The sequence below is a fragment of the Lactuca saligna genome, chromosome 7 (assembly GCF_052625555.1).
Source record: "Lactuca saligna cultivar CGN05327 chromosome 7, ASM5262555v1, whole genome shotgun sequence".
Lineage (NCBI taxonomy): Eukaryota > Viridiplantae > Streptophyta > Magnoliopsida > Asterales > Asteraceae > Lactuca > Lactuca saligna.
The window spans coordinates 126,683,739-126,708,948 of NC_136423.1; the positions used below are offsets into that span (position 1 = coordinate 126,683,739).

General features: G+C 35.5%; 1 protein-coding gene across 1 annotated transcript; it reads right to left on the bottom strand.

The window, feature by feature from the left end:
- Window positions 1-1,801: 1,801 nt before the first annotated feature.
- Window positions 1,802-2,161, bottom strand: LOC145007214 (uncharacterized). The gene has a single exon (XM_078966191.1). The coding sequence runs from the start codon at window positions 2,159-2,161 to the stop codon at window positions 1,802-1,804; it is 360 nt and encodes a 119-aa protein (XP_078822317.1).
- Window positions 2,162-25,210: the final 23,049 nt, after the last annotated feature.

Here is a 25,210-nt window from a genome sequence, read left to right on the forward strand (position 1 = left end):
TATCACACACATGTTTCGTATTCCGCATCATGAGATCTTCCTGGGGATTTGTACTCTGACATTATTATGTTTTATGAAATGTGTTCCAGACATGTGATATCTTTATAAAATGTTATGATCAGTAAAAGTTTTAACTCGAATGTTTTGCTAAGTATATGTTTTCAAAAATGAAATTTTTGGCTAGTATTTTTGGGGCGTTACATTTTTGTTATCTACTTTAGAAATTATGGCTACATGTTAGGGTTTAGCTTTTGGAAGATTGTTGTAATGTTGTGTTTTGGTGTTGGTTTTTGTAAGCTGATATGGAAGGATTAATCTAAGAATGTAGTAATGTTATGGTTTAAGTTAATGATGTTGTTAACAAGGTGCAAAATTAGGTCAACGGTTTTGATTTAATAATTCATCTACTTTTCTGTATAATTGTAGGATTCAAAATGTGGATTTATTGGGTGGGTTACCCCCCCCCCCCCCTTTCGCGCCATGTGCCCAAGATCGACAACTATAATACCAGGATTGCTGAGAACAATCAACAAGCAGGAGCTGGATTTGGGGAATATGCAACGTGAATCAACAAAACTCAAGATGTATTTGATTATAAGCTGGGTTCTGCTTCTTTTGGTTATCTACTTTAGGAATTATGGCTACATGTTAGGGTGTAGTTTTTGGAAGATTGCTGTAATGTTGTGTTTTGGTGTTCGTTTTTGTAAGCTGATATGGAAGGATTAATCTAAGACTATAGTAATGTTATGGTTTAAGTTAATGATGTTGTTAACAAGGTGCAAAATTAGGTCAACGGTTTTGATTTAATAATTCATCTACTTTTATGTATAATTGTAGGATTCAAAATGTGGATTTATTGGGTGGGTTACCCCCCCCCCCCCCCTCTTTCGCGCCATGTGCCCAAGATCGACAACTATAATACCAGGATTGCTGAGAACAATCAACAAGCAAGAGCTGGATTTGGGGAATATGCAACGTGAATCAACAAAACTCAAGATGTATTTGATTATAAGTTGGGTTCTGCTTCTTTTGGTTATCTGCTTTAGGAATTATGGCTACATGTTAGGGTGTAGTTTTTGGAAGATTGTTGTAATGTTGTGTTTTGGTGTTGGTTTTTGTAAGCTGATCTGGAAGGATTGGTTTTTGTTAATGGTAACTTGTTTTAATGAAAGTGTTAGTTTTTGTTATAAATTGTCTCAGTAGTTTTTGTTATAAATTGTTTTAGTTGAAATGGTTATGATAATGGTGTATGGTGTAATGGTAAAAATATTAAATATTGACTATGATGTTAACCATAATAGAATACCATAAAGTACATTACCAAAAGCTACTTTAACAAAACAAAAACCGAACATGCCATTAAGAATTATCAAAAGTACATAGCTATTGCATAATCATCTTCAAAAGTGCATAACTATTACATAACCAAGTTCAAAAGGGCATAAATATTACTTAATAAATAGAGTTTTAATACATTACCAACTATTACAACTACAAATAAAACACAAAATATAGTAGCCTACCCTTAACATTTCAAACTTCATTTGCTTGACTGGTACCTCCATTTCCCCTACCCCTTGCATATCCTGGCATTATGGCCTTTTTTCTTACACTTACTACATGTCACACTAAAAAATTTATTAGTTAGCTTCTAAATTTCACATTGAACTTGTTGTGGGTTCTCTTTCTGACTTTGGCTTACACTCTTCTCATCGGTAATCTGCCTCTATTTCTTTTTTGGTCTTCCTGGCTGCTTGTGGTGTGGTGGAGGGGTAAGGGTTGTTGGACAATCACTCTTAGGCTACATGCTACTTCCTTTGATAGGGTTGAATGTGAAAGAGTACATGCTTTTCCAGGTTTCTAGCCAATACACCTTATGCACATAGGTGTACAGTTCTCCCACTTTCTTAGAATTGTCTGCCATTTCATTGATTGTTGCAATTGCATGCTTACAGGGCATGCTTGTCAACTCCCATTTCCTGTAGCTGCAAGTCATCTGCCCCATGTCCACAACATGTTGATCATGCCATGGTCCTTTGACCTGATACTTACTCACTCCATTCCAGCTTGCAGTGTATTGTGAAGCACTTGATATGTTTGCTTGTAATAGTCTTTCACCAATTGGTGTGAGTGGACCTGTGCACTCGTTTATCACCTTCATCACATTACATAATCTTTTCATAAGATATTCCTTTATGAAATCCAAACAAGTTATTTTTGGTTTATCCCTCCCATTTAAGAGCTTACTGTTGAAAACTTGTTTAGGTGCATTTTATGCACCCATTTTATAGCTTTATTTCATAAAGTGCATTGCATATAGGCTTAAACTCATGCAATTTGCATGTTTTTCGGGATTTTTCATGAAGCAATTTCATTCACACATTTTTGTGATATTTCAGGGACTTTTGGAGGTAGGATCTTGTTTAAGGAGGTTAATAAGAGTTATGGACAAAATTTCAGGACTTGCGGAGCATCGAGGATGAAGATATCAAATAATGAAGATTTTGGCTATTCAAAGACTTACACGGTCGTCTAAATGGAAGCCTTGTGTTTACACGGGCCGTGTAAACGAAGACTCTTGAGCATTGTACTTTGAAGGCCTGACCATATTACACAATGTACTTTTGTATTTACACGGGCCGTGTAAATGGTAATGTTAATTTACACAGGTCGTGTAAACATGGTCATGAGTTAAAAAACAAATTTTCTTCTTTCTAGAATGGGTGTAACTGGTTACATTAGAAGTTAAGTTGATTTTAGGAGTTCCGGGGGGGGCGATTTTTTGGAAGATTTGGAAGGGAATTAATACTTGGAAGCACTTGGATTTACTTTGGATTTCAATTTTTAAGACTTTAACTTTAATTTCTAGATTTGTGTTTTGTTAGTCATGTGTGGCTAGAACCCTAGACTCTCCAACTTCATGTATTGACTATTATGTGTGACATAAATCATGTGACTTGATGTTTGCTTTTTAAATGCTATCTAGTGAATTTGATTTTGTTTTAATTGAAAGTTTGATTTCAATTCTAGTTCTTTTTGGCCAATTTTGTTAGGGTTAAATCGTTCAAGTTATCTATTATTCAAAATCCGTAATTGTTTTGTAAAATAGAACAAGTAACAAGCATTAAATCGTATTACTTACAATGATTATAGTGTAAATCAAATTCACACATTCTTACACTCTCGTGCTTATGAGAAGCAATGAATGCGGTTGGTAAAATTCACACATAACATAATGCAATCTTTCGACCTAATTCTAAGAGCTTGTTTACGTTAGATTAGAATTAATCAAAGAACTTATTTTGATTAATTAAAATGGAGAATAAGAATTGCTAGAGCTTGTTAGCATTTCTAAATACCAACTTAAATAGAATTAAACAAATATCATTTCATACTTTAAATCACATTGCTAATTAGTCTTGCATTGAGTTGGAGTATTTATAAATCTTGAATTCACTTCACCTAATTAATTTCTTACTTATTATTTTAGTACTTTATTTGTATCATTGCATTTAAATCCCACTCTGTTGTGATCACATTTGTACCTCTCGCAAAAAGGTATAATCACTTTTCCCGTGTCTCTGTGGATCGAACCTGCTTATAATGTATTCCATTTTTAGTGCAAAGTAACAGTATTCTTAGAGTCATTTTGTACCCCTTCATTTGTTGGGTTTGTGTCACACCACGAAACCGAAGGCGGAAACGTCCCAGGGAGGAGGTGACTTCATGTGAGTATCATAACTAATGTACATAGTGAGCGAAGTAAAAACACAAAACATTACATTACATAGATTTCATTACATCAGTTTTAAAGTAAAGTAGTACAAGTTTCATATATAAATAAGTTAAAACAAAAGAAAGGCGTGACTTCTATTCGCTTCGTTTTTTGCAAAAGGATGTGGGGTACCTGTCTAAATAGAACTTGAGAATACAAGCATTTTAAAAATCAGCATAAAGCTGGTGAGTTCATAAGCGGTTTGTTTTTATGAAAATGTACAAGATTCCTTTAGTTTTCTCAAAAAGTGATTATCCAAGAAAATCCCATATTTTCTTAAAAGTAATGTTTGGTTAACTGTTAGGTTACACGGTTCTGGTTATGAATTGTGATTACCCCAGGAAAATCCTATATTTTCCTAATGTGAAAGATGTGTTCTGAAAACCTGATTAACCTTGTGAAGTGTATGTTAGTTTACCAACCCAAAATGTAATGTAAAAGATGTATACTGAAAGTCTGATTATTATAGTAACCTAATTCTTATGGTTATTAATTTACTACATCCATTATTACTAAAAAGTAAAATTCTGTTATCCAAATTGTGAGTTCTATAACCATACTATAGACAAGATATGGTAGAGGAAGGCCAATATCATTATCACTTTTGTCACCCTTGAACCTTTTCGGTTCGGCTGTAGCTAGCAGCAAGGTGCGAGATAGTCAGTCCCGTATAGATCTATACACTCAAGTCACGCTCCCTATCTAAGAGATTCTGGTTACAGGGGAGGTCCTCCACTCGTGTATCTTTGTGGAGTGTTCTCCGAGGACGTGTCTCCAGTTTATAGGAATAACAAATCTACAAGTAATAATGTGGAGAGTCCTGTTTAAGTTCTACCTACAAAGACGATCCTCCACTCGCGTATCTCTGTGGAGTGTTACTGAAGACAAAACGATATACTAAGTTTCTTGTTCAAAGTTCAAAGATTATGTTTTTAACTATTTATAATATGGAAAACCATTTGTGAAAAATATAAAGTACAACAATTTATAACATTTTTTCACAAATACAATGATAATGAAATCTGGAAGTTCAAACGGTTATCTGTTATGATTATCACTGTTAAAAAAAACATATGTAATATGAAACACAACACATATAAAATAAGTTTTGAGTATAAGTATTACTTGTACTTTTCTTGTATTCCCCCCTGAAAACAGTGAAAAACATTGAAAAAGGGTAGGGGTATGAACTCACCGGGCGAGAAATGTGTCGACAGGGATGCTAAACGTCGGATCAAGGCTTGAAAACGTGCGAGGTTCCTATGTAATGTTAAATGATACAAAAATGTATCTAACTAGACTTTAAAACACTAATCAAATACGATTATACACTCCAAGACGCGAAAACACTTCAAATTAAGTGTTTGGAGTGACCCAGGTGACGTTTATGGACATGAATGGCTTGGATATTGAGTTTACTCTTCAAGAGTAAACTCTAAGGAGTGTTCACAGCCCTATACACCACATCCCCATGAGTTTACAGCCGTAAACTCATGGTGGTGTGTTCTTATGTGCTAAATGGCCTTAAATCAAATGAGGGGTGTTGCTAGATTTGGTTCTAGGACATTATCAAGGAATTAATTTAACCATATCGACCAATTGATGAGTTTACGATAGTAAACTAAGTTTTTATAGCTATAAACTCTCACCTACATCATTCTTAAGTGTTTTGAAGGTCAAAGATTTATCACAAGTGATTCTACTCAATTTTACAAGCCAAGGGGTGAGTTTAGGGCATCAAACAACCCATTTATAGGAGTTTACGGACCAGGAACCCATTCTTGGAGGGTTTACGGCCGTGAACTCCTTATGGAGTTGTTTTCATCAAGTTTATGGTCCCTAACTTGTTTGTGGTTACTTCTAGACTTTATTCCAGGGCTTATGAGGTGTGTAAGTTGCATTTTAACACCCAAAAAGGAGTTTACTACCCATGAAAGGGTGTTTATAGCCCAAGCATGTTCTTGGGAAGTAAACTCATGTTTACTCCCCAGATTTTGAGTTTAAGGTGTCCTAAGTCCAATCCAATAAGTCCTTAAGCCATATCTAAGCTCCAATGGTGATTTGGAAGGGTTTTGAGGCTCAAAAACACCATTTATATGTGTTCACGACCCAAAAGTGTTATAGGGCCGTAAACACATGTTTGAGGTCCTAAATCATGAATTGAACTCGAATTGGAAGGCTAAGTATGTTGTACAAGAAGCTAGGATGGTTACCTTGGTGTTTTGAAGCTTGAAATGGATGATTTTTGTACTTAAATCTTTGATTGAGGAGAGAGGTTAGAGAGAAAGTGAAAAGGCTCCAAATGAGTCTTAATTCACTTTAAATATGGTTTGAATTTGATACACGGTGGAATTCTACCCGATACTGATGTTAACCGAGGCTTTTGGTCGCACCCGATTAAGTTGTCGTCACCCGATATGGTCGAAACTAAAAATTTTCTAATTACTAGTTTGGGATGTTTTCACATGTTTCCAACATGTTTGGATACTTACAAGGTCAAAATAAAAGTCTTAACTTAATTGACCTAATCCAAAGACGAAATCGGAATAGGTTGCGGCGATGGAAAAACTTCGGGTTGTCACAGTTTGACACACCTAACAAATTGGTGCCATTGTCGGGCATGATGTTACTAATTGTTTATGCCTAGATCTTTCCGTATAGGTACACCACTGCCAATTGATTCGAAGATAGAGAAAACTGCATAGAAGTCAAGGAAACAAGCCAAGCTTCGTAAGAAGTAACCGGGCTCCGGGACTTCTTCATCATCTAACCCTCCAGTCATCAACATTTGCGAGGACATACCCTTCTCAATTGTATCCACATCCAAAATAGAAATCCTATCACTCTCATCTCAACCAACCTCACCCAAAAGTACCACTCCACCATTTTCACTTAATGCCTCTAGTGGCGGATCTTTACCCAGCAAGACTGCAACCAAAATCCGCAATCTAATCAAGAACATTGCTGAAGATTCTAAGCATTCAAGTCATGATGAAGAATGGTACACGGATGCACCCCGAGGTGTAAAGGAAGTCCAAACTCCTCGAATTGAAGCTCAATTGTCCGAGCTTACAAATGTGGTTATGATGCTAGCTAAAGATAAATGTGTACAACCCATACCCCGCCCTTGAGGTATTTGCACTCAAGTGGGGCATCCAATCGACATGTGCCCTCAACATAAAGATGAGAATTATGCGGAAGCAAATGTTTTAGGAGGGTATTTTTGGTCAAATCAAAGTGGACTTGAGCAGCCACGGGGTGACCAAAGATGGAACAACAATCAAGGTTGGGGAGGAAATCAACATGGAAGTTATCAACCAAGTTAACCACATCAATACCAACAAAGACCACATTTCCTAAAAATCAACAAAGCCACCGTTTCAACCTCAAAATTTTCAGCTAAGGCATCCACAACAACCACCTCCACAAACAGGTTCATCAAGCATGTCATTAAAAGATATTGTCAAAAGCTTTCCCATTAGCACTCAAAGCTTCCAACAAGAAACCACGACAAGCATAAAAAGCTTGAAGCAACAAGTATCATAACTTGCTCAATCTGTAAGCAAGATGGAATCACAAGACAAGCTACCATCTCAAATCGAAAAGAACCCAAAGCACAGTGCATGTGCCATTACCTTAAGAGGTGGAAAAAATTTATGATGGACCTAGAAATCCAAATGAAGAAGAGGAAGAAAGGGATATTGAAGTGGAGGAAGATGTCCAAGAGAATGAAAAGAATGATACTTCAAATCCAAAAACTCGAAATGACATTAAAGCAAAAGTCACACCGGCCCCATTTCCTTCAAGGCTAATAAACACAAAGAGAGAACGGGAAGATGACGAAATCATGGTAATGTTCCAAAAGGTTGAAATCAAAATCCCCCTATTAGATGCTATCACACAAATTCCTAGATATGCTAAGTTCCTAAAGGAACTTTGCACATCTAAGAAAAAGCTCAAAGGAAATCAAATGGTGAAAGTAGTAGAAAATGTGTCCGCCGTTTTAGAAAAACAACTACCTAAAAATTCAAGGACCCGGGTGTATTCACGGTTTCTTGTAAAATGAGTAACCTTTTTATGTCATGTGCCATGCTAGACCTTTGGGAATCAATTAATGTCTTACCCTATGCAAGCTATAAAACAATGGGAATTGGACCTTTATCAAAAACCAGAGTCATCATTAAACTTGTGGACCGATCTTTGGTACACCTACAATCGAGCTCCATCCTTTTGGGGAGACCTTTCTTGAGTACCACAAAAACAAAAATAGATGTAGCAAATGGTACTTTATCTATGGAGTTCGATGGCAAGGCGATCAAATTTACTATCTTTGAGGCTATGCGTTATCCTAATGATATTCATTCCTTAAACTTCATAGATGTTATTGATTCATGTACTGACGATTGTTTTGAGTTGTCAAGCCAAGATGTCCTAACTACCATCTTGAGCAAGCATTTTCATGAGACAGGGATCAAGAATATGGCTAATAAGTATACTTTTGAGGACGAATTAATTGAAACAATCAACTCCTTGGAAAAAGCACAACCTATGAGAGTTGATCCACCCCGCATGAAGCTCAAAAATTCCAATCCGAAACTCCTTCCATCCATAGTACAATCACCGAGTCTTGACTTGAAGACTCTTCCTGACCATCTCAAGTATGTCTATCTTGGAGAGGAAGAGACATTATCAGTGATAATTTCAACCAAGCTAGCCAAAGAAGTAGAAAAAAAGTTGATTGGAAGTTTGAAAAAGTACAAGGAGGCTATTGGTTGGACCGTTGCAGACATAAAGGATTAAGTCCATCATTATGCATGCATAAAATATTGGTGGAAGAGGACTTTAAGCCAACTCGTGAAGTCCATAGGAGATTGAATCTACCAATGATGGAGGTGGTGAAAAAGGAGATCATGAAGATCTTGAATGCAGGTAAAATCTATCCCATTTCTGATATGAAATGGGTAAGTCCCGTGCAAGTTGTCCCGAAAAAGCTGGAGTCATAGTTGTCAAAAACTCCGAAGGGGATTTGGTACCCACTTGTGTGCAAAATTGGTGGAGGGTTTGTATTGATTATAGAAAGTTGAAGCTTGTACCCGCAAAGACCATTTCCCTTTACCATTCATCGATTAAATGCTGGAAAGATTGGCCGGGAAATCTCACTATTGTTGCCTTGATGGTTTCTTTGGGTTTCACCAAATTCCAGTTACCCCATAAGACCAAGAGAAAACCACATTCACATGTCTTTTGGTACCTTTGTGTATAGACGCATTCTCTTCGGCTTGTGCAATGCACCTGTGACTTTTCAAAGATGTATGGTGAGCATATTTTCAGAATATGTTGAAAATATCATAGAGGTTTTCATGGACGATTTCACTGTTTATGGAAATTCTTTTGATGAATGTTTGCAAAATCTCACCAAAATCTTACAAAGGTGCATTGACACAAATCTAGTCCTTAATTATGAAAAATGTCATTTTATGGTTGACAAGGGCTTATACTTGGACATGTGGTGTCACAAAAAGGTTTAGAAGTTGAAAAGGAAAAAAATCGATGTCATTAAGAGCTTACCATACCCAACAAGTGTTCAAGAAGTGCGTTCATTTCTTTGTCTTGCAGGTTTTTATCGACGGTTCATCAAATACTTTTCCAAAATCATAGAGCCGATGTGTCAACTTCTACAAAAAGAGCAGATTTTGAGTTTGGTGATGCATGCAAAAATGCATTTGATCATTTGAAGGATTTGTTGACATCTGCCCCCATCATTCAACCGCCAAATTAGGATCTTCCATTTGAGATCACGTGTGATGCTGGCAACACCATGATTGGGGCGGTTTTAGGACAAAATGTGGACCAAGCTTATCATGTAATTTACTATGCATCCAAGACTTTGGATAGTGCTCAAACCAATTACACCATAGTAGAGAAGGATTTGTTAGCGATTTTCTTTGCATTGGAGAAATTCCGACAGTACCTCATCGAGACCAAAGTGATTATCTAATCGGACCATGCAGCTATAAAGCATTTACTACTCAAGAATGATTCGAAGCCAAGGTTCATACAGTGGATGTTGCTTCTGCAAGAGTTCGATATAGAAATCAAAGATAAAAGTGGGTAAAAAGAATTTGGTCGTGGATCATCTCAGTCGTATTGTGCCACCCGGAGATACCACACCAATCCGTGACATATTCCCAGATGAGCATTTGTTAGTTATCAAGGAAACTCTATGGTATGTGAACATTGTCAATTATTTGGTCACAAATCAGTTTCACTGGAATCCATACGTTGGCAAAAGAACAAAATCAAGAAGGAGGTGAAGAGGTATGTATGGGATGAGCCATATCTTTGGAAGTATTGCGTAGACCAAATGATCCGAAGATGTGTTGAGCAAAAAGAGCTACAACCCATCCTTAACTTTGTCATACCTATGCTTGTGGAGGTCATTTATGACCCCAAATGACAACTAGAAAAGTTCTAGAAAGCGGATTATATTGGCCCACCATTTTTTATGACTCTTATGTGCTATGTGCACATTATGATAAGTGCCAAAAATCCGGATCCTTAACTTTTAGGAATCAAATGCTTCTCACCCCCATCTTGGTTTGTGAGATATTTGATGTGTGGGATATTGACTTTATGGGACCATTTCCGCCCTCTTTTGGTTGTATGTATATATATATATATATATATATATATATATATATATATATATATATATATATATATATATATATATATTTTATTGGTTGTGGACTATGTGTCCAAATGGGTGGAGGCCAATGCCACCCGTACTAATGATTCCAAAGTTGTTGTGGATTTCCTAAAAACATAGATTTTCTCCCTGTTTGAAACTCCAAAAGCTTTGATAAGTGATCGTGGGACTCATTTTTGCAACCGGATGCTTGAAGTCGTCTTGAAAAAGTATGGGGTGACTCGTAAAGTCTCAACAACATATCATCCCCAAACCAATAGGCAATCAGAGGTTTCCAATAGGCAAATCAAAGGAATTTTGGAGAAATCAGTCAATCCAAACCGTAAGGATTGGAGTAAAAGGTTGGATGATGCCTTATGGGTATACCGCACTGCTTTCAAATCCCCTATTGGTATGTTCCCATATCGGCTAGTGTTTGGGAAACCATGCCGCCTTCCATTTGAACTTGGACACAAAGCCTTTTAGGCTATGAAGAAATTCAATTTGAATGAAGATGAAGCAGGCAACAAAAGGAAGTTGGACATTCAAGGGTTGGAAGAGATTAGAAATGAGGCTTATGAAAGTGAAATGATCTACAATGAGAAGACCAAAGCATATCATGACAAGATGATCTCCTTAAAAACCTTCACAAAAGGTAAAAAATTGTTGCTCTACCACTCAAGATTCAAGTTAATACCAGGGAAACTAAGATCAAGATGGGTTGGTCCCTTTGTGGTCACAAATGTCTTTGACCATGGTGCAGTAGAAATCACCAACCAACAAACTAGGAAGATTTTCAAAGTAAATGGCCATAAATTGAAATCATATTATGAAGGATTCCAAGTGAATAACGAACAGATGGAAGTGGTTAAGAGCCCCACATGTCAAGAATGAAGCATATTCAGGGTCCAAGTCGAGCCAACGACATAAAAAAACGGGCGGCTAACCGGGAGGTAACCCGGGGGTATTTTTGTCCTTTCCTTTATTTCTCATTTTCTCATCATATTTTCTTCGTTTTTAAGCTTTCAAGTTGTTTTTCATGTTCAAAGAGGTTAAAAAATCATTTTCCAAGCAGTAACGAATTAGCGGGTTGCAATTTGAAAAAATGAAAAATCGATTTTTTTTGCCATCTCAGAGATTTACACGACCGTGTAAACATATGCCTAACGTTTACACAACCCGTGTAATCGGTCGTGCTGTGTGTTCAGATATATCATTTGCACGGCCCGCATAAATTCATGCCTACCATTTACACAGCTCGTGTAAACACAAATACAGGGCTGTGATTTTTAAACAACAAATTCTGATTTTTCTTCACTTATTTTTCACAAAAACCTGCGCATCCTCTTCTCCTTATTTCCCCCTTCAAAAAAATCCTCAAGAACACTCCATCTTCCTCAATTTTGCTCCAAAAATCAAACTCCAAGATATGAAATTCTTCTCTTTTTTCATCTTCTTTGTCTTGCATCTCAATTTCACCCTCCAATGGCCGATTTTGGGGGTTTTGAGCAAACCCTAGAATTTTTAGGTCTCCGAATTTCATGCTAATCTTTGTAATTTCTTGTAGGATAAGCATGGGGAAATCTTGGGGAAGCATTGGACATCACCCTAACATCATTTACAAGCACAAATTTGGTATAATTGTTCCAAACTCTTTTCTTTGTGCATATAGTTAGAACCACGTTTTGGGGTGATTTTTGGTGGTATTTCCAGTTTTTGTGCATAATCTAGAGTTTAAAATTGTCCTACATTGTGTGAAAAACTTTGTTGAATTCATTGGATAATGGCTTCCCGTAGTAAAAGGGCTAGAGTTAGGACCTCTAATATGGGTGGTCAAGAGACTCATGATGAACAAGACCAAGGTCCCATGGAAAACCCCTATGAAATTGGTCTTATTTTTTAGTCCAATCCACAAGAAATTATGTACTCAAGCCTTATATAAAGGGTAAAGAAGCTCAAAAATTTGAGTATATCCAAACCCTTAAGGACCTTTACATCTACAAGGGAGTCCACAAACTTTTGAAGAACATAGGTTGGGAAGGTCTCTTGAATCTCCATGTCGTGAGTTACCAAACGCCTATGTTGGAACTCTTGTCCTCCATCACCTTTGATTACCAAACACACATCCTCACCTTTCATTCTACTCAACCAATCACATCAGATTCATGCTGACACCCTTTGCAACATTATTGGTGCTCCTAAAGCAAAAAAGGATGTGTATATGGAAAATGGTAGAAAAAATGTCATATTTGAGCAAAACTGCGGAGGATTTTTGACAAGCATCTCTTGTGAAGGGTAGTTTCAATCAAGTACAACAAAGGCTTCTAGTATCATACATTCGATCCTTAAGGCCACCCACCGGATCATTGCTTCTCTCTTGTTCCCTCAAGAAGATATTAGCAAAGCAAACAAGAAGGAATTGGAAGTCCTATGGTGCATGATCCACAAGCCAAAGGAAGTTCCTCATTTCGGGTGTTGGGTAATCCAAAAACTGCTCAGAAACTCCATGAGCAATGGTGGCCAGCTTCACTGTGGAGGAATGGTCTCAATTATAGTTGAACATCTTGGTCTCCACCTACCCAACAACCATACTAACATAATTCCAGGCCGCACTCATTTATCTATTGATGTTATGGATACTATGCACCTCTTTTACTGCCATCCCAATGGGGTTGTTCATTGGACCATAGATGGTAGAGAGTATATACGAATTGACAGCCGAAATATGAAGATACTCGCTTTGGTCAATGACATCCCATCTACAAATTGGCGCCACCAGTCCAACTTGGGTGTTACTACAGCCCGTAGAACTCCAACCACCACCCCTGCTCCCCTGCTCCAACTTCAGGTGCCGCTAGATCGTCTCACCCCATTCCTTTTCCCGAACACAACATTTACATGGGTGAGTTTACATGATGGTACCACCATTACACGAGTCTTCAGCAGGAGGTAGGCTAGATTTATACAGGTGTTGGTGAACACACCTCCAAGTTTCAAGACTACAGTAATCTTTAGGAGGAGCGTTAGGCCCAATAGGAGCTGCAGTGGGCTGAATTTGATCAATGATGGGCCGATCAAGAGAAACATAACCGCAACTTGCATTACTTGATTAGCAATCTCTACCATGTACTGGTCCTTCCGCTACAACAACCATCATCATCCCAACCCCAATGGCCCCCATATTATCCTACTGATTATCAACCCTCCTACCCCCACAGTTCCCACCACATCCTCCACCGCCCGGATCTCAATAGGCAACCTATGCCTCTCTCCAAGCATCGAGGATGATGCTATATTTTCAGCTTAGGGAGGGGCATACATCCATGCAAATAGACCCTATTGCATGTAGGTTGCAGTTTTGTACATATTGTATAATTTTCATTTTTTTTATTTTTTTAATTATTTTGCTCTCATTTTCTGCATCTCAATTTTATCAAAACCAAAAAGATTTTATTTCTATTCTATTTTTAATATTTTTTGCATTTTGCATCTCAAATTTTGCATTACATTCATATAAAAAAAATCAATTTTTTTTATTTTATGTTTATTTTGATCCAATCCCAAGTAGCCAAATCTTCTCAAAGAGTTGAGCTAGTAAGTGACTCGTATGCCTTGAGATTAGACTTGCTCTTTTTATTGAAAATCTCAAAGCAAGCTAATCGCACATGGACACACCTACCGAAGCTACTTTTGCAAAACAGAAAATGAAAAGGTTGTCAACACCGAAGCATAACGATAGGTATGAGTCAATCTTTAGGATACGTGACCAGTCTTATGAGTAGTAAGTGCTTAATTGGTCCCAAAATGCCAAATTCAAGAAAGCATAAAAAGAATATAAAATTTCAGTGTCTCGAGCCTTCCAGCGCTCTAAAAAGTCATTTCTACCAATTCCCTTTTATATACCCTGCTTGGGGACATAGTTTCCAACTATACTTACGGGTCTTTGCATGTTGACTTTAGTCCCCCGAAAAATGTCTAGAAGCCTCTCACAGTAATAGACCGTGAGATGTCCCACAATAGAAAAGTCAAGGACAAAAATATAAAAAATAAGCCTAGCAAATAAATTGATAAGAGTATTATGTGTTATCCTAGTTTTTGATAAAAAAAAATTATTATTAAGTTAATCTATGACCTTTGTGATTTGAATGAGTAAACTCCGAGGGGTGTTCTACACCTAACCGCCTAAAGCTGAATTGTTTGGGACTGGTTGGATTGAAAGTTCACTACACGGGTTCCATAGAAAGTCGTGAACTTAACAATAACAAAAAAATATAGATATATATAGATATTCAAATAAAGCTAATATGTGGCCTTTGAGGTTCGGGCAAGTAAACCCAAAGGGATCTTTTTAAATCTAGCACACTAAGGTCATCTGGACTGGATGTGTTGGTTGGAAGCCCGTTACATGGATTTCAAAGAAAGCCATGAACTTTATTTATAGAAAAATATAATTAGATAGTTTGTATATATTTATGTTTATAGTTTAATTGAATAATATGTTTAGAAAAAATGTTTGGCTGCCAAAAGATTCCTTTGGACTTGGACTTGAACTTATAACATTGGGACTGACTGTTAATTACTTTCACAAGTGTAAGTGATTAGAAATTTGTAACCAATTTGGGTAAATTTTAGGTAATTCTTAGAAAAGTTTTTTTCTAGAAAAAGATTGTTGTTAATCAACAAATAGTTGGAGTCGGTCATTGTTATATTTTGTAAAATAAAGATGATTGAGCATATTTTTATCACATACATTTTCACGAGAGTAAAACCATAATTTGTTCCATGAATTGACTTGATGCTATTGAAAGGGAACAAGTGTTGTGATCTTTGATTCTGTTGAGTTGTATTATGGAGTGGCCAAAGTCTTATTTCCATTGCTATATAATATTTTAAGACAAATGCCAAGTTGATTCAAGGCACGATAGGTACATTCTCAACTATGCTACAAAAACAAGGTTAATTAGGTTGGATCTTTTTCATGTTTGTCTTGATTTTTGCATTAAGTTTCAAAAGTTTTGATTTTCATTTTTGTTTCTTATCTTTTATTTTATTTTCTGTAGTCTAAATTTTTCTTTTTCTTCCTTGGGGACAAGAAAGGTTCAAGCTTGGGGAGATTTGTTAGGTGCATTTTATGTACCCATTTTGTAGCTTTATTTCATAAAAGTGCATTCCATATAGGCTTAAACTTATGCTTTTTGCATGTTTTTCGGGATTTTTCATGAGGCAATTTCATTCATACACTTATGTGATATTTCAGGGACTTTTGGAGGTAGGATCTTGTTTGAGGAGGTTAATAAGAGTTGCAGACAAAATTTTGGGACTTACGAAGCATCAAGGATAGAGATATCAAAGAATGAAGATTTTGGCTTTTCAGAGACTTACACAGTCGTGTAAATGGAGGCCTTGTGTTTACATGGGCCGTGTAAACGAAGACTCTTGAGCATTATACTTTGAAGGCCTGACCATATTACACAACGTACTTTTGTATTTACACGGGCCGTGTAAATGGTAGTGTTAATTTACACAGGTCGTGTAAACATGGTCATGATTTAAAAAACAGTTTTTCTTCTTTCTAGAAAGGGTGTAACTGGTTACATTAGAAGTTAAGTTGATTTTAGGAGTTCCGGGGGGGGGGGGGGGGGGGGGGGGCGATTTTTTGGAAGATTTGGAAGGGAATTAATACTTGGAAGCACTTGGATTTACTTTGGATTTCAATTTGTAAGACTTTAAATTTAATTTCTAGATTTGTGTTTTGTTCTAGTCATGTGTGGCTAGAACCCTAGACTCTCCAACCTCATGTATTGACTGTTATGTGTGACATAAATCATGTGACTTGATGTTTAATTTTAAATGCTATCTAGTGAATTTGATTTTGTTTTAATTGAAAGTTTGATTTCAATTCTAGTTCTTTTTGGCCAATTGAGTTAGGGTTAAATTGTTTAAGTTATCTATTATGCAAAATCCGTAATTATTTTGTAAAATAGAACAAGTAACAAGCATCAAATCGTATTACTTACAATGATTCTAGTGTAAATCAAATTCACACATTCTTACACTCTCGTGCTTATGAGGAGCAATGAATGCGGTTGGTTAAATTCACATAAAGCATAATGCAATCTTTCGACCTAATTCTAAGAGCTTGTTTAGGTTAGATTTGTTAGTTTAGAATTAATCAAAGAGCTTATTTTGATTAATTAAAATGGTGAAGAAGAATTGCTAGAGCTTGTTAGCATTTCTAAATACCAACTTAGATAGAATTAAACAAATATCATTTCATACTTTGAATCACATTGCTAATTAGTCTTGCATAGAGTTGGAGTATTTATAAATCTTGAATTCACTTCACTTAATCAATTGCTTACTTATTATTTTAGTACTTTGTTTGAATCATTTCATTTAAATCCCCCTCTTTTATGATCACATTTGTACCTTACGCAAAGAGGTATAATTATTTGTCCCGTGTGTGTATGGATCGACCCTGCTTACATTGTATTACATTTTTAGTGCAATGTAACAGTGTTCTTGGAGTCTTTTTGTACCCCTTGATTTGTTGGGTTTGAGACACCTAACAAAACTTTACACAAATTATTTAAAAACATATATGACATTGCCCGACCTGGTATTATATAATACATATTGGTAAGTAAAATCAATGGAAAATAATGTAAATATATAAAATTATACAAATAAGTAATTACCTGAGAAATGGATTCTAGCCTAATAATAGGGAGGGATTTTCATAAGCCATTCATATGCTTCCACGTCATAGGATCTGAATGTCATAAGTGTTTCAAACTCTGGGATGGTTGTGGCTTTAGCACAATTCCACAAACGTTCCTTATACTCTGTAGTCCTCCATAATTTTCTCATATTCTCATAGATATGCCTTAGACAATATCTATGTTCAACACAAGGAAATAAGTGTGCAATAGCAGGTATGAGACCATGTTTACATGAAGTAAATAGCTAAATTAGTATGTAAATATAACTTTTTTGTCTAATAAAATATGTTAACCAGAAAAGTACCTTTTGTCTGTCACTGATAAATGTGAAGTTTAACTTAGCATACATGTCCAAGTCATCTCCAAGACATTCCAAAAACCATTTCTAGCAATTAGTGTTCTCAGTCTCCACAATTGCATATGCCAGGGGATAGATTCCATTATTGGAATCAACCCCAACAGTTGTAAGAATCTGACTTGGGAATGGTCCTTTCGTGAAGGCACCATCCAAACCCCGAAAATCCCTCATCCTAATCTTAAACCCTTTCTTCAAAGCTCCTAAGCACACATACATCCTTTTAAATTGCCTGGTTGAGTTGTTACAGTTAGGCTTAGACTCCACTTGAATTTTCACAGTTGTATCCACATTTGTTGCTTGTAACTCTAATACATAATATCTTAAAGCTACATATTATTTATTATAGCCTCCAACCACCATTTTTGTTGCGAGAGCTTTAGCCCTAAAAACCATGTCACCCGAAATACTAACCTCATACTTCCTCTGTAGCTCCTCTTGCATTGCACGAATTGGCACTCCGGGATTTGATTCAATCTGATCCATAATCTATTTCGAAATGAAGGTGGTAATGAAAGATTTGATTTTTCGGGATTGAAGGCAGATCTGATTGCGATTATATGTCTTTACAAACCAATACGCATTATCATTTGCATAGATGTGTGGAGTCTCCAAGTACACTTGGCCTTTTATTCAATTACTTCTTTGTGTTTTACCTTTTTTCTGGTAGGTCCACCAACCCCACTTGCATTGACTACCACAATTCCCTTAAAAACATCTATCAACCTATGTTTTTCATTTTTTGTAAAATAAATATTTCTTCTAGTCTCCAATTCATGCATATAATTTTTTTTTCCTTTAGCTCTTTTTTTGAGTTATATTTTTGTCCTACATGGAAGGATACCTTGTGCACTTCACCCTGAGAACACATTCTCTCCTTTCCTAACTATTTGATGTTTTCCCTTCTTTTCCTATCATTATCTGAATCTTCACCCATAGAATCCCATTCATCATTGTTAATAACCTTTACATCCTCTACTTCCTCTTCAACATCATTACACTCATGAAACTTATGCTCACTCCCTAAGTACTCTGATTATGTGTCTATACTCATGTGAAATTCTCCATGTCTAGTTCAATATCAGGAATTAGGTTACCTTCATAAACCATAAAGTCACTATCTTCACTGCTGTGTGAATCATCATCACCACTTGTATCTACATCAGCTATGTTGGATGATTTTTTGGAATACTTTTATTATATTCAACCTCATAGAAAGGGTCAAAATCTTCCAACATCTCCTCTTTTACACTATAGTTGTTTTCAAAAGGGACTTCATTTGACTGGTGTTGCTTATTCACAGCAGTACACCCCTCCTATACACCCTTATTTGCAATAATATGCCCCTCCTCTACAACCTCATATGCAGTAGTATTTCCCTCCTCTACACCCTCATTCACTGAGTTTTTAACCATTTATACATCAACATTATTAGTCACAAAGTCAACTTGCTCACCTTCAACAACCCAATTCCTCCTTTGTCTACCCAATCCAAGAAACGTTTTTTACTACATGATAAGCTACCTTGGGTAGGTTTCCAACCTATGCCCCTATTCAACGTAGGTGTGAAAGACCCATAACTTGCCAAGGTCAACCCTACTTCGCCCTTACAAACTTCAAATTCCACCAAGTGAGGACCAAGAATAGGGGATACGGGTTGAGGTGGTTCCTCATATTATATCTCTTCTATTATAACCCTTCTAGGATCATTTAGGGGGGCATGAAATAGGTAACTAACGTTGTTTCACCATGATATGTGTAGACTTTTATTAGTTTGTTCTCACTCACATATTTTGATAGGTTACATACATCATCATCATTACCTATAGCTCTTAGTCCAAAATATACTTGATGCCTGGAAACTTTGTGAACTTCCCACCATGATGAAGTTCAATACTGAACATGGTGGTATGTCTAGCTTAAAAATGAAAAAAGATTTTTAGATTTCAAAAGTGTAAGAACGTGATCAAATACAGAGCATCTTACCATAAATTTGGTTGGGATCAATTTCTTCACCGTGTGCTCTGATGGACCACATTGTGAGAACCATTTGTGTAATTTCAACAACAGATTGAAGCTCGATCAAGAAAAGGGTTTGTGATTAGGGTTTATTTATTTTCACATCGTCAAAGGTGGGTGAAGGAATACGAGTAGGTAATTGATAATTAGGGATGATATACACAAACAGCCTGTAGAGATTTCAATTGGCGGTAATGTGCAATACTGATGAAAAGACGAAATTACCCTCACATGGAGGGCACGTGGTACACTAAACGGAAAGAAATAGACGAGAGTTAAGTCCAATGACCAAAACCACAAAAAGTTTCTTGTTTTCGACCAACCATGCAATTGAAAATATTTTGGACCTTATCCACATTTTTTGGATAACCACTAAGTACCAAAAATGCAGTTTTGTCTATATAAATTACTTTGCTTTGTCATTGTTACTCTAAAATAATAAAAGAAATGAATAGTAGCATATACTCACTTTCCAACTTTGATGTGTATATATATATATATATATATATATATATATATATATATATATATATATATATATATATATATATATATTACTCTAAAATAATAAAAGAAATGAATAGTAACATATACTCACTTTCCAACTTTGATATATATATATATATATATATATATATATATATATATATATATATATATATATATATATATATATATATATAGTCAGGTTCATGTGAGACGGACTAATTTTATTAGACCGTAAGACCTTTTTTTTAGTGAAGTATTCTTATATTCTAGCGTTTATAAAAATCAAAATATGTGTAATATTCTAATATTCTAAAACAATAATTTTAACATGTTTTACATCGAAATATTCTAAAACATATAATGTTATGTCCGTCTCAAAATTATTAGAATATTAGAATATTCTAGTATTGCTTATTTTATTTTTACGAACAATAGAATATTAGAATATTTCATTGAAAAAATTTGGTTTCACGGTGTCACAAAATTATGTCCGTCTCAAATGAATTCTCACATATATATATATATATATATATATATATATATATATATATATATATATATATATATATATATATATATATATATATATGATGAAATTCAATAGAAAACTATTACTAACAAGAAACCAAAGAACCGATCGTGAGTGTCAAATTTTAAAGCGATCAATGGTCAAGGGAATGAATATATATATATATATATATATATATATATATATATATATATATATATATATATATATATATATATATATGTTTGTACACTTGACGCATATACATCAGATAATACCATAAAACTCACATTTTTACTAAAAAACCCAAATATTTTTTTCGTATAATTTTTTTTAACCCATGTTTATTATCGAAAAAAACGAATATACTGTTGTTCATGATTTTTCGTTCTCTTTCCATAGAGATCTGTGTCGATATAAAAAGAACAAACTATTTTTTTTCGAAAAAACCACTTTGTTTTTTTATTTAAATTTATTTTTTTCGAAAAAAAACTAATTAAACCAAAAATCTTAAATTTTTGTCCTCTATTAATAAATATTATCATCATTAAAAAAAAATACTCGATTAGTTTATATTCAAATTGTGAATGTGAACTGTGAATATTTTACTTTTAACATTCATATTGTGAATCTGACTTACTGTTTCAACTCTTTGATCATTCACAAAGTAAATGAAATTTACATATGAATCGAAATATATTTCTATGTAGTTTTATAATATTTTAACGTTTTGATTACTCATAAATTATTTTTTTGTAAAATCAACAAATGAATAATTTAGTTTTCAGAATTCATAATATGAATATGATTTACTATTGTACACATTGTGAATCTCAGTTGTATTCATATTGTGAATCTACTCATATTCACAATGTAAATATGTTCTGAGATCTATGTTTTTTTTTCATCAATATAAATCTCTGTTTAAAGAGTAGAAAAAATAAATATGAATTTTGATATATTTGATAAAAAGTAGGCCTTAACTTTTCAAAAAAAAAAAAAAGAATTGAAATGAGTTATATTGGAAAAAAAAAATCATTTTTTTTGTATATCACTATAGATCTCTACGGAAAGAATACAAAAATCATGAACAATGGTATAGTTAGGTTTTTTTTTCGATAAAAAATATGTCCTAAAAAAATTAAAGGAAAAAAAAAAAGTGGGTTTTGTTATAATCTGATGCATGTCCTTCCATTATAAAATCCTACTACCTTCCTTTTGTCGTTGATCGTTTTAAATTTCGACGCTTTAGATTGTTTTCTTGGTTCCTTAATTAACAACTAGTGTGTGAACCCGTGGTGAACCATGGGTCATGTTTAAGGTGGACGTTTGGCAGTAGTATAGAGCACCAGTGGGTGTTGATGGCGATATTGAAATATTGACTTGACATACAATGATTACCCTTCTAAATATAGTTGGGACACCAAAGATAAGAGATGGATTCATAGGACTACCACAACAAATACTACCATTGGCAGACTTTCATATGTACATCCAACTGTTGGGGAGTTATTTTATCTACGAATTTTACTGTTTCATCAAAAAGGATGTAAATCATTTTATGACATTAGAACCGTTCGTGAAAACACATACTTAAATTTTCGTGATGCATGTGAAGTGTTAGGGTTAACTGGTATTGGAAGTTAATGTATGGGCTATGTCATCGCCTATTTTAGGTTTTGCGGCTTCCCATAACAAAAGAGGGTTTCCTACTTCACAATACAAAAGTAGAGTATTGTAGTGTTGTACAATAAACGTTTGTGTAGTCGCTTTGATGCTCACATCAATGTAGAATATTGTGGATGGAATATGATGATTAAGTATTTATTTAAGTACATTTCAAAAGGGGTTGATCGCGTTCGTTTCACTCTTCAAATATCATAGGCAAATACTACTGCTTCTTCCTCTACCATACCCGTCGTTGTAACGTCATCACTACAAACAATACAACCTAAACTTCCAGGGGACGGTGGCCCATATCTTCTGTCAGGTACAACATTAAATAAATGTACACCATATGAATCTAAATTCATTGACCGAGCTATTTCTTTCGTTGTCTTAAATCTACGAACACACTCATTGTGTGTATGTAACATATGACTTAAGGAATATACAACATCTCCAGATAAAAGTACTTCCCCCTCACCATGAAACGAATAAAGTCTATTAGCAACCTCATTTACAGTATCACACATGTATAATTGGACAAAACGGGGTTGATGAACGTCTTGAGGATAAAAAGATCCTATCCAGTGGTATATCTGACCAATATCCTCAAACACATATGGTGCACGACCTTTGTTAATTGAGTTGTCTTCGTTTGCACCAAAAGACGTCATAGAGAACATGGAATTATACGCTCTTATGTTATGCATGAAGTGATCGTCTTCGTAGAATTGCATAAGCACATTAGGCGGACGAAGAGGGTAAGGAAGAACTACATTACCCGACTTACAACATTTTGTATATCATGGATAATTGGCTCGGGATGGTGAGCTGCTAGAATCTTAACTGTAAACTTGAGATTTGGGTTTTATCAAAAAATGAGTAGTCGTCGTTAGGAAGACGACGACTTCGATAAAAGCGGAAACCCTAAATATTTGTGAATACAGAAGTAAAGTGTATCGATCACACAATCTCCTGCTCTGATACCAATTGTTAGAACAAAGTTCTATCAGGATCGTATGATTCTAAGCAAAATATAAATAAGAATGTAATGAAGAACACAAGTATTGCACTGAATATGTCGAATGATTAATGCAAAGATACCCCAGAAGAGCTCGATAAAGAACTTCAATATGTAGAGGTATATTAGGGTTACAAGAATCAACGTAATCGACTGTTCTATATTATACACATACATGCATGCATATATTTATACTAAAACCCTAACAGCTTATCTAGATAAAAGGAAACTATTCTAGATAAATACGGATGGACAAGCCCAATCCGATTACAAAACAAAAGGCCCAAGACGCAACACTAAAATACTTAACAATCTCCCCCTTTGCGTCCTTGGAGCAGAAACTTCATTCCCTTTTCACAACAGAGGTATTTTTCACGGTTTCAAATATCCTCGGTATAATGGCTAGAATGTGATGTCTAAACGTTATGTACCACCGAAGCATATCTGTGAAGTTCTTTTTATCTGCTGCTGAGTTCTGCTTGCATCGATGAATGATATTGATTATATGCTCCAAACAGTCTGTTGAAAACAGATGCTTGTCAACCAAAGCAAACAGAAACTTGTGCCTTTCACTCTTCGTGAACATGACAGTCAAATTTGTTGAATCAATCTGCCCCAACTTCATCTTATTCACATCACCGGGCTTAGACGTTGGCTTGACAGACGGTTTCTTGTTCATCACCTTTGCTATCTCCTGATCCATAGTGTCAAGCTCATGGATATAGGAGGCCAACATTCTCTTTAGATGTTTCAGAATCGGCTCATACTCCCTTTGATTTGAGAGCAGAATGTTGTATAGCAGAATCCAATCATGTGGATTAAGGTTGGGAAGATCTGCCAGAGAAATAAAATATTTCGTGTTTGCTGTACCACGGTTGATCTTGAAGTTTACATTCACAAATTTCCCAACAGGTGACGGTTTCAGTACCTTGACTTTTGTAAGTTTCTGTGCACTCCAAGTGAAGTACTGTGGTTGACCATTCTTCAAATAGAAATCTACTAACTCTCTGTCAACCTTTAGATTAGGATGAGGAACCTCAGAAGTGACATCGAAGAAATGAAAGGTAAATGCTTTTCTTGTGATTGGCATGTCAAACTGCGAGTCCTTTGAATTATCACAATCAAACGAAGCAATCGGTTCCAACCAGTACATAGAAGGAAACTCAATCGCCTGATTGATGAGTGTATCTCTGTCCCATTCTGGAAACAGAGTCTTCTTGCATTGCAAGACATCCTCCTCTTCCTTATTCTTTCTCTCTTTTTCTTCTGCCTCTTGTGCCACCTTCATTGTTTCATCAAGCTCTTTGTCCCTCTTCTTTCTTTTAAGGGCTTCAGCGATAGTCTCTTCAGTATCAGTATCACTATCAGCTTGAACTTTCTTTCCAGAAACCGAAGCTAAATTATCCTTCGGTTCTGTTTTGTCTGTACTCTCTTCTCCCCCTTGTTTCGGAAGAAAGACCTTCTCCGAGACACCCTTCATCTCACTGAGAATTGAAATTGCAGGAATGAGTTTGGTCTGGAGATGCTTCCGGATGGTTAAGGTCAAGAAGGGATCATGAGCTTCAAGAAGAGTAGTCAATAGATGTTTCACATCACCAGCACAACTTTGATAAACTGCCCTTTAAGTTTTTAACAAAGATATCTCTTTTTCTGCCTGGGCCAGTTGAACTTTTTGGAGATCAATTGTCGCTTGGTGTTTTATCAGGTCCTCCTTCAACGTACTTTCTTCAGAAAAAAAAAACAAAACGAGAATCTAGAGATTGAAGAAAAGATGTGGATTCTGTTTTGAGATCAGTACGAAGGGCTTCAAATTTTGTAGTTTCATCCTGAAGAGTTTTAGAGAAGGAGTCCACCGAAGCTTGATATTTGGCCGCATTTGTGTCAGCATGAGCTTTAAGAGAATCAAGGAAAATCTGAGTTGTGTGAACAACCTCAGTAACCTCCTTTGTGGACTTTGAATAAGAAGTG

Coding starts and splice junctions, on each gene's coding strand:
- LOC145007214 (XM_078966191.1), bottom strand. CDS start 2,161: ATGAAGGTGATAAACGAGTGCACAGGTCCACTCACACCAATTGGTGAA.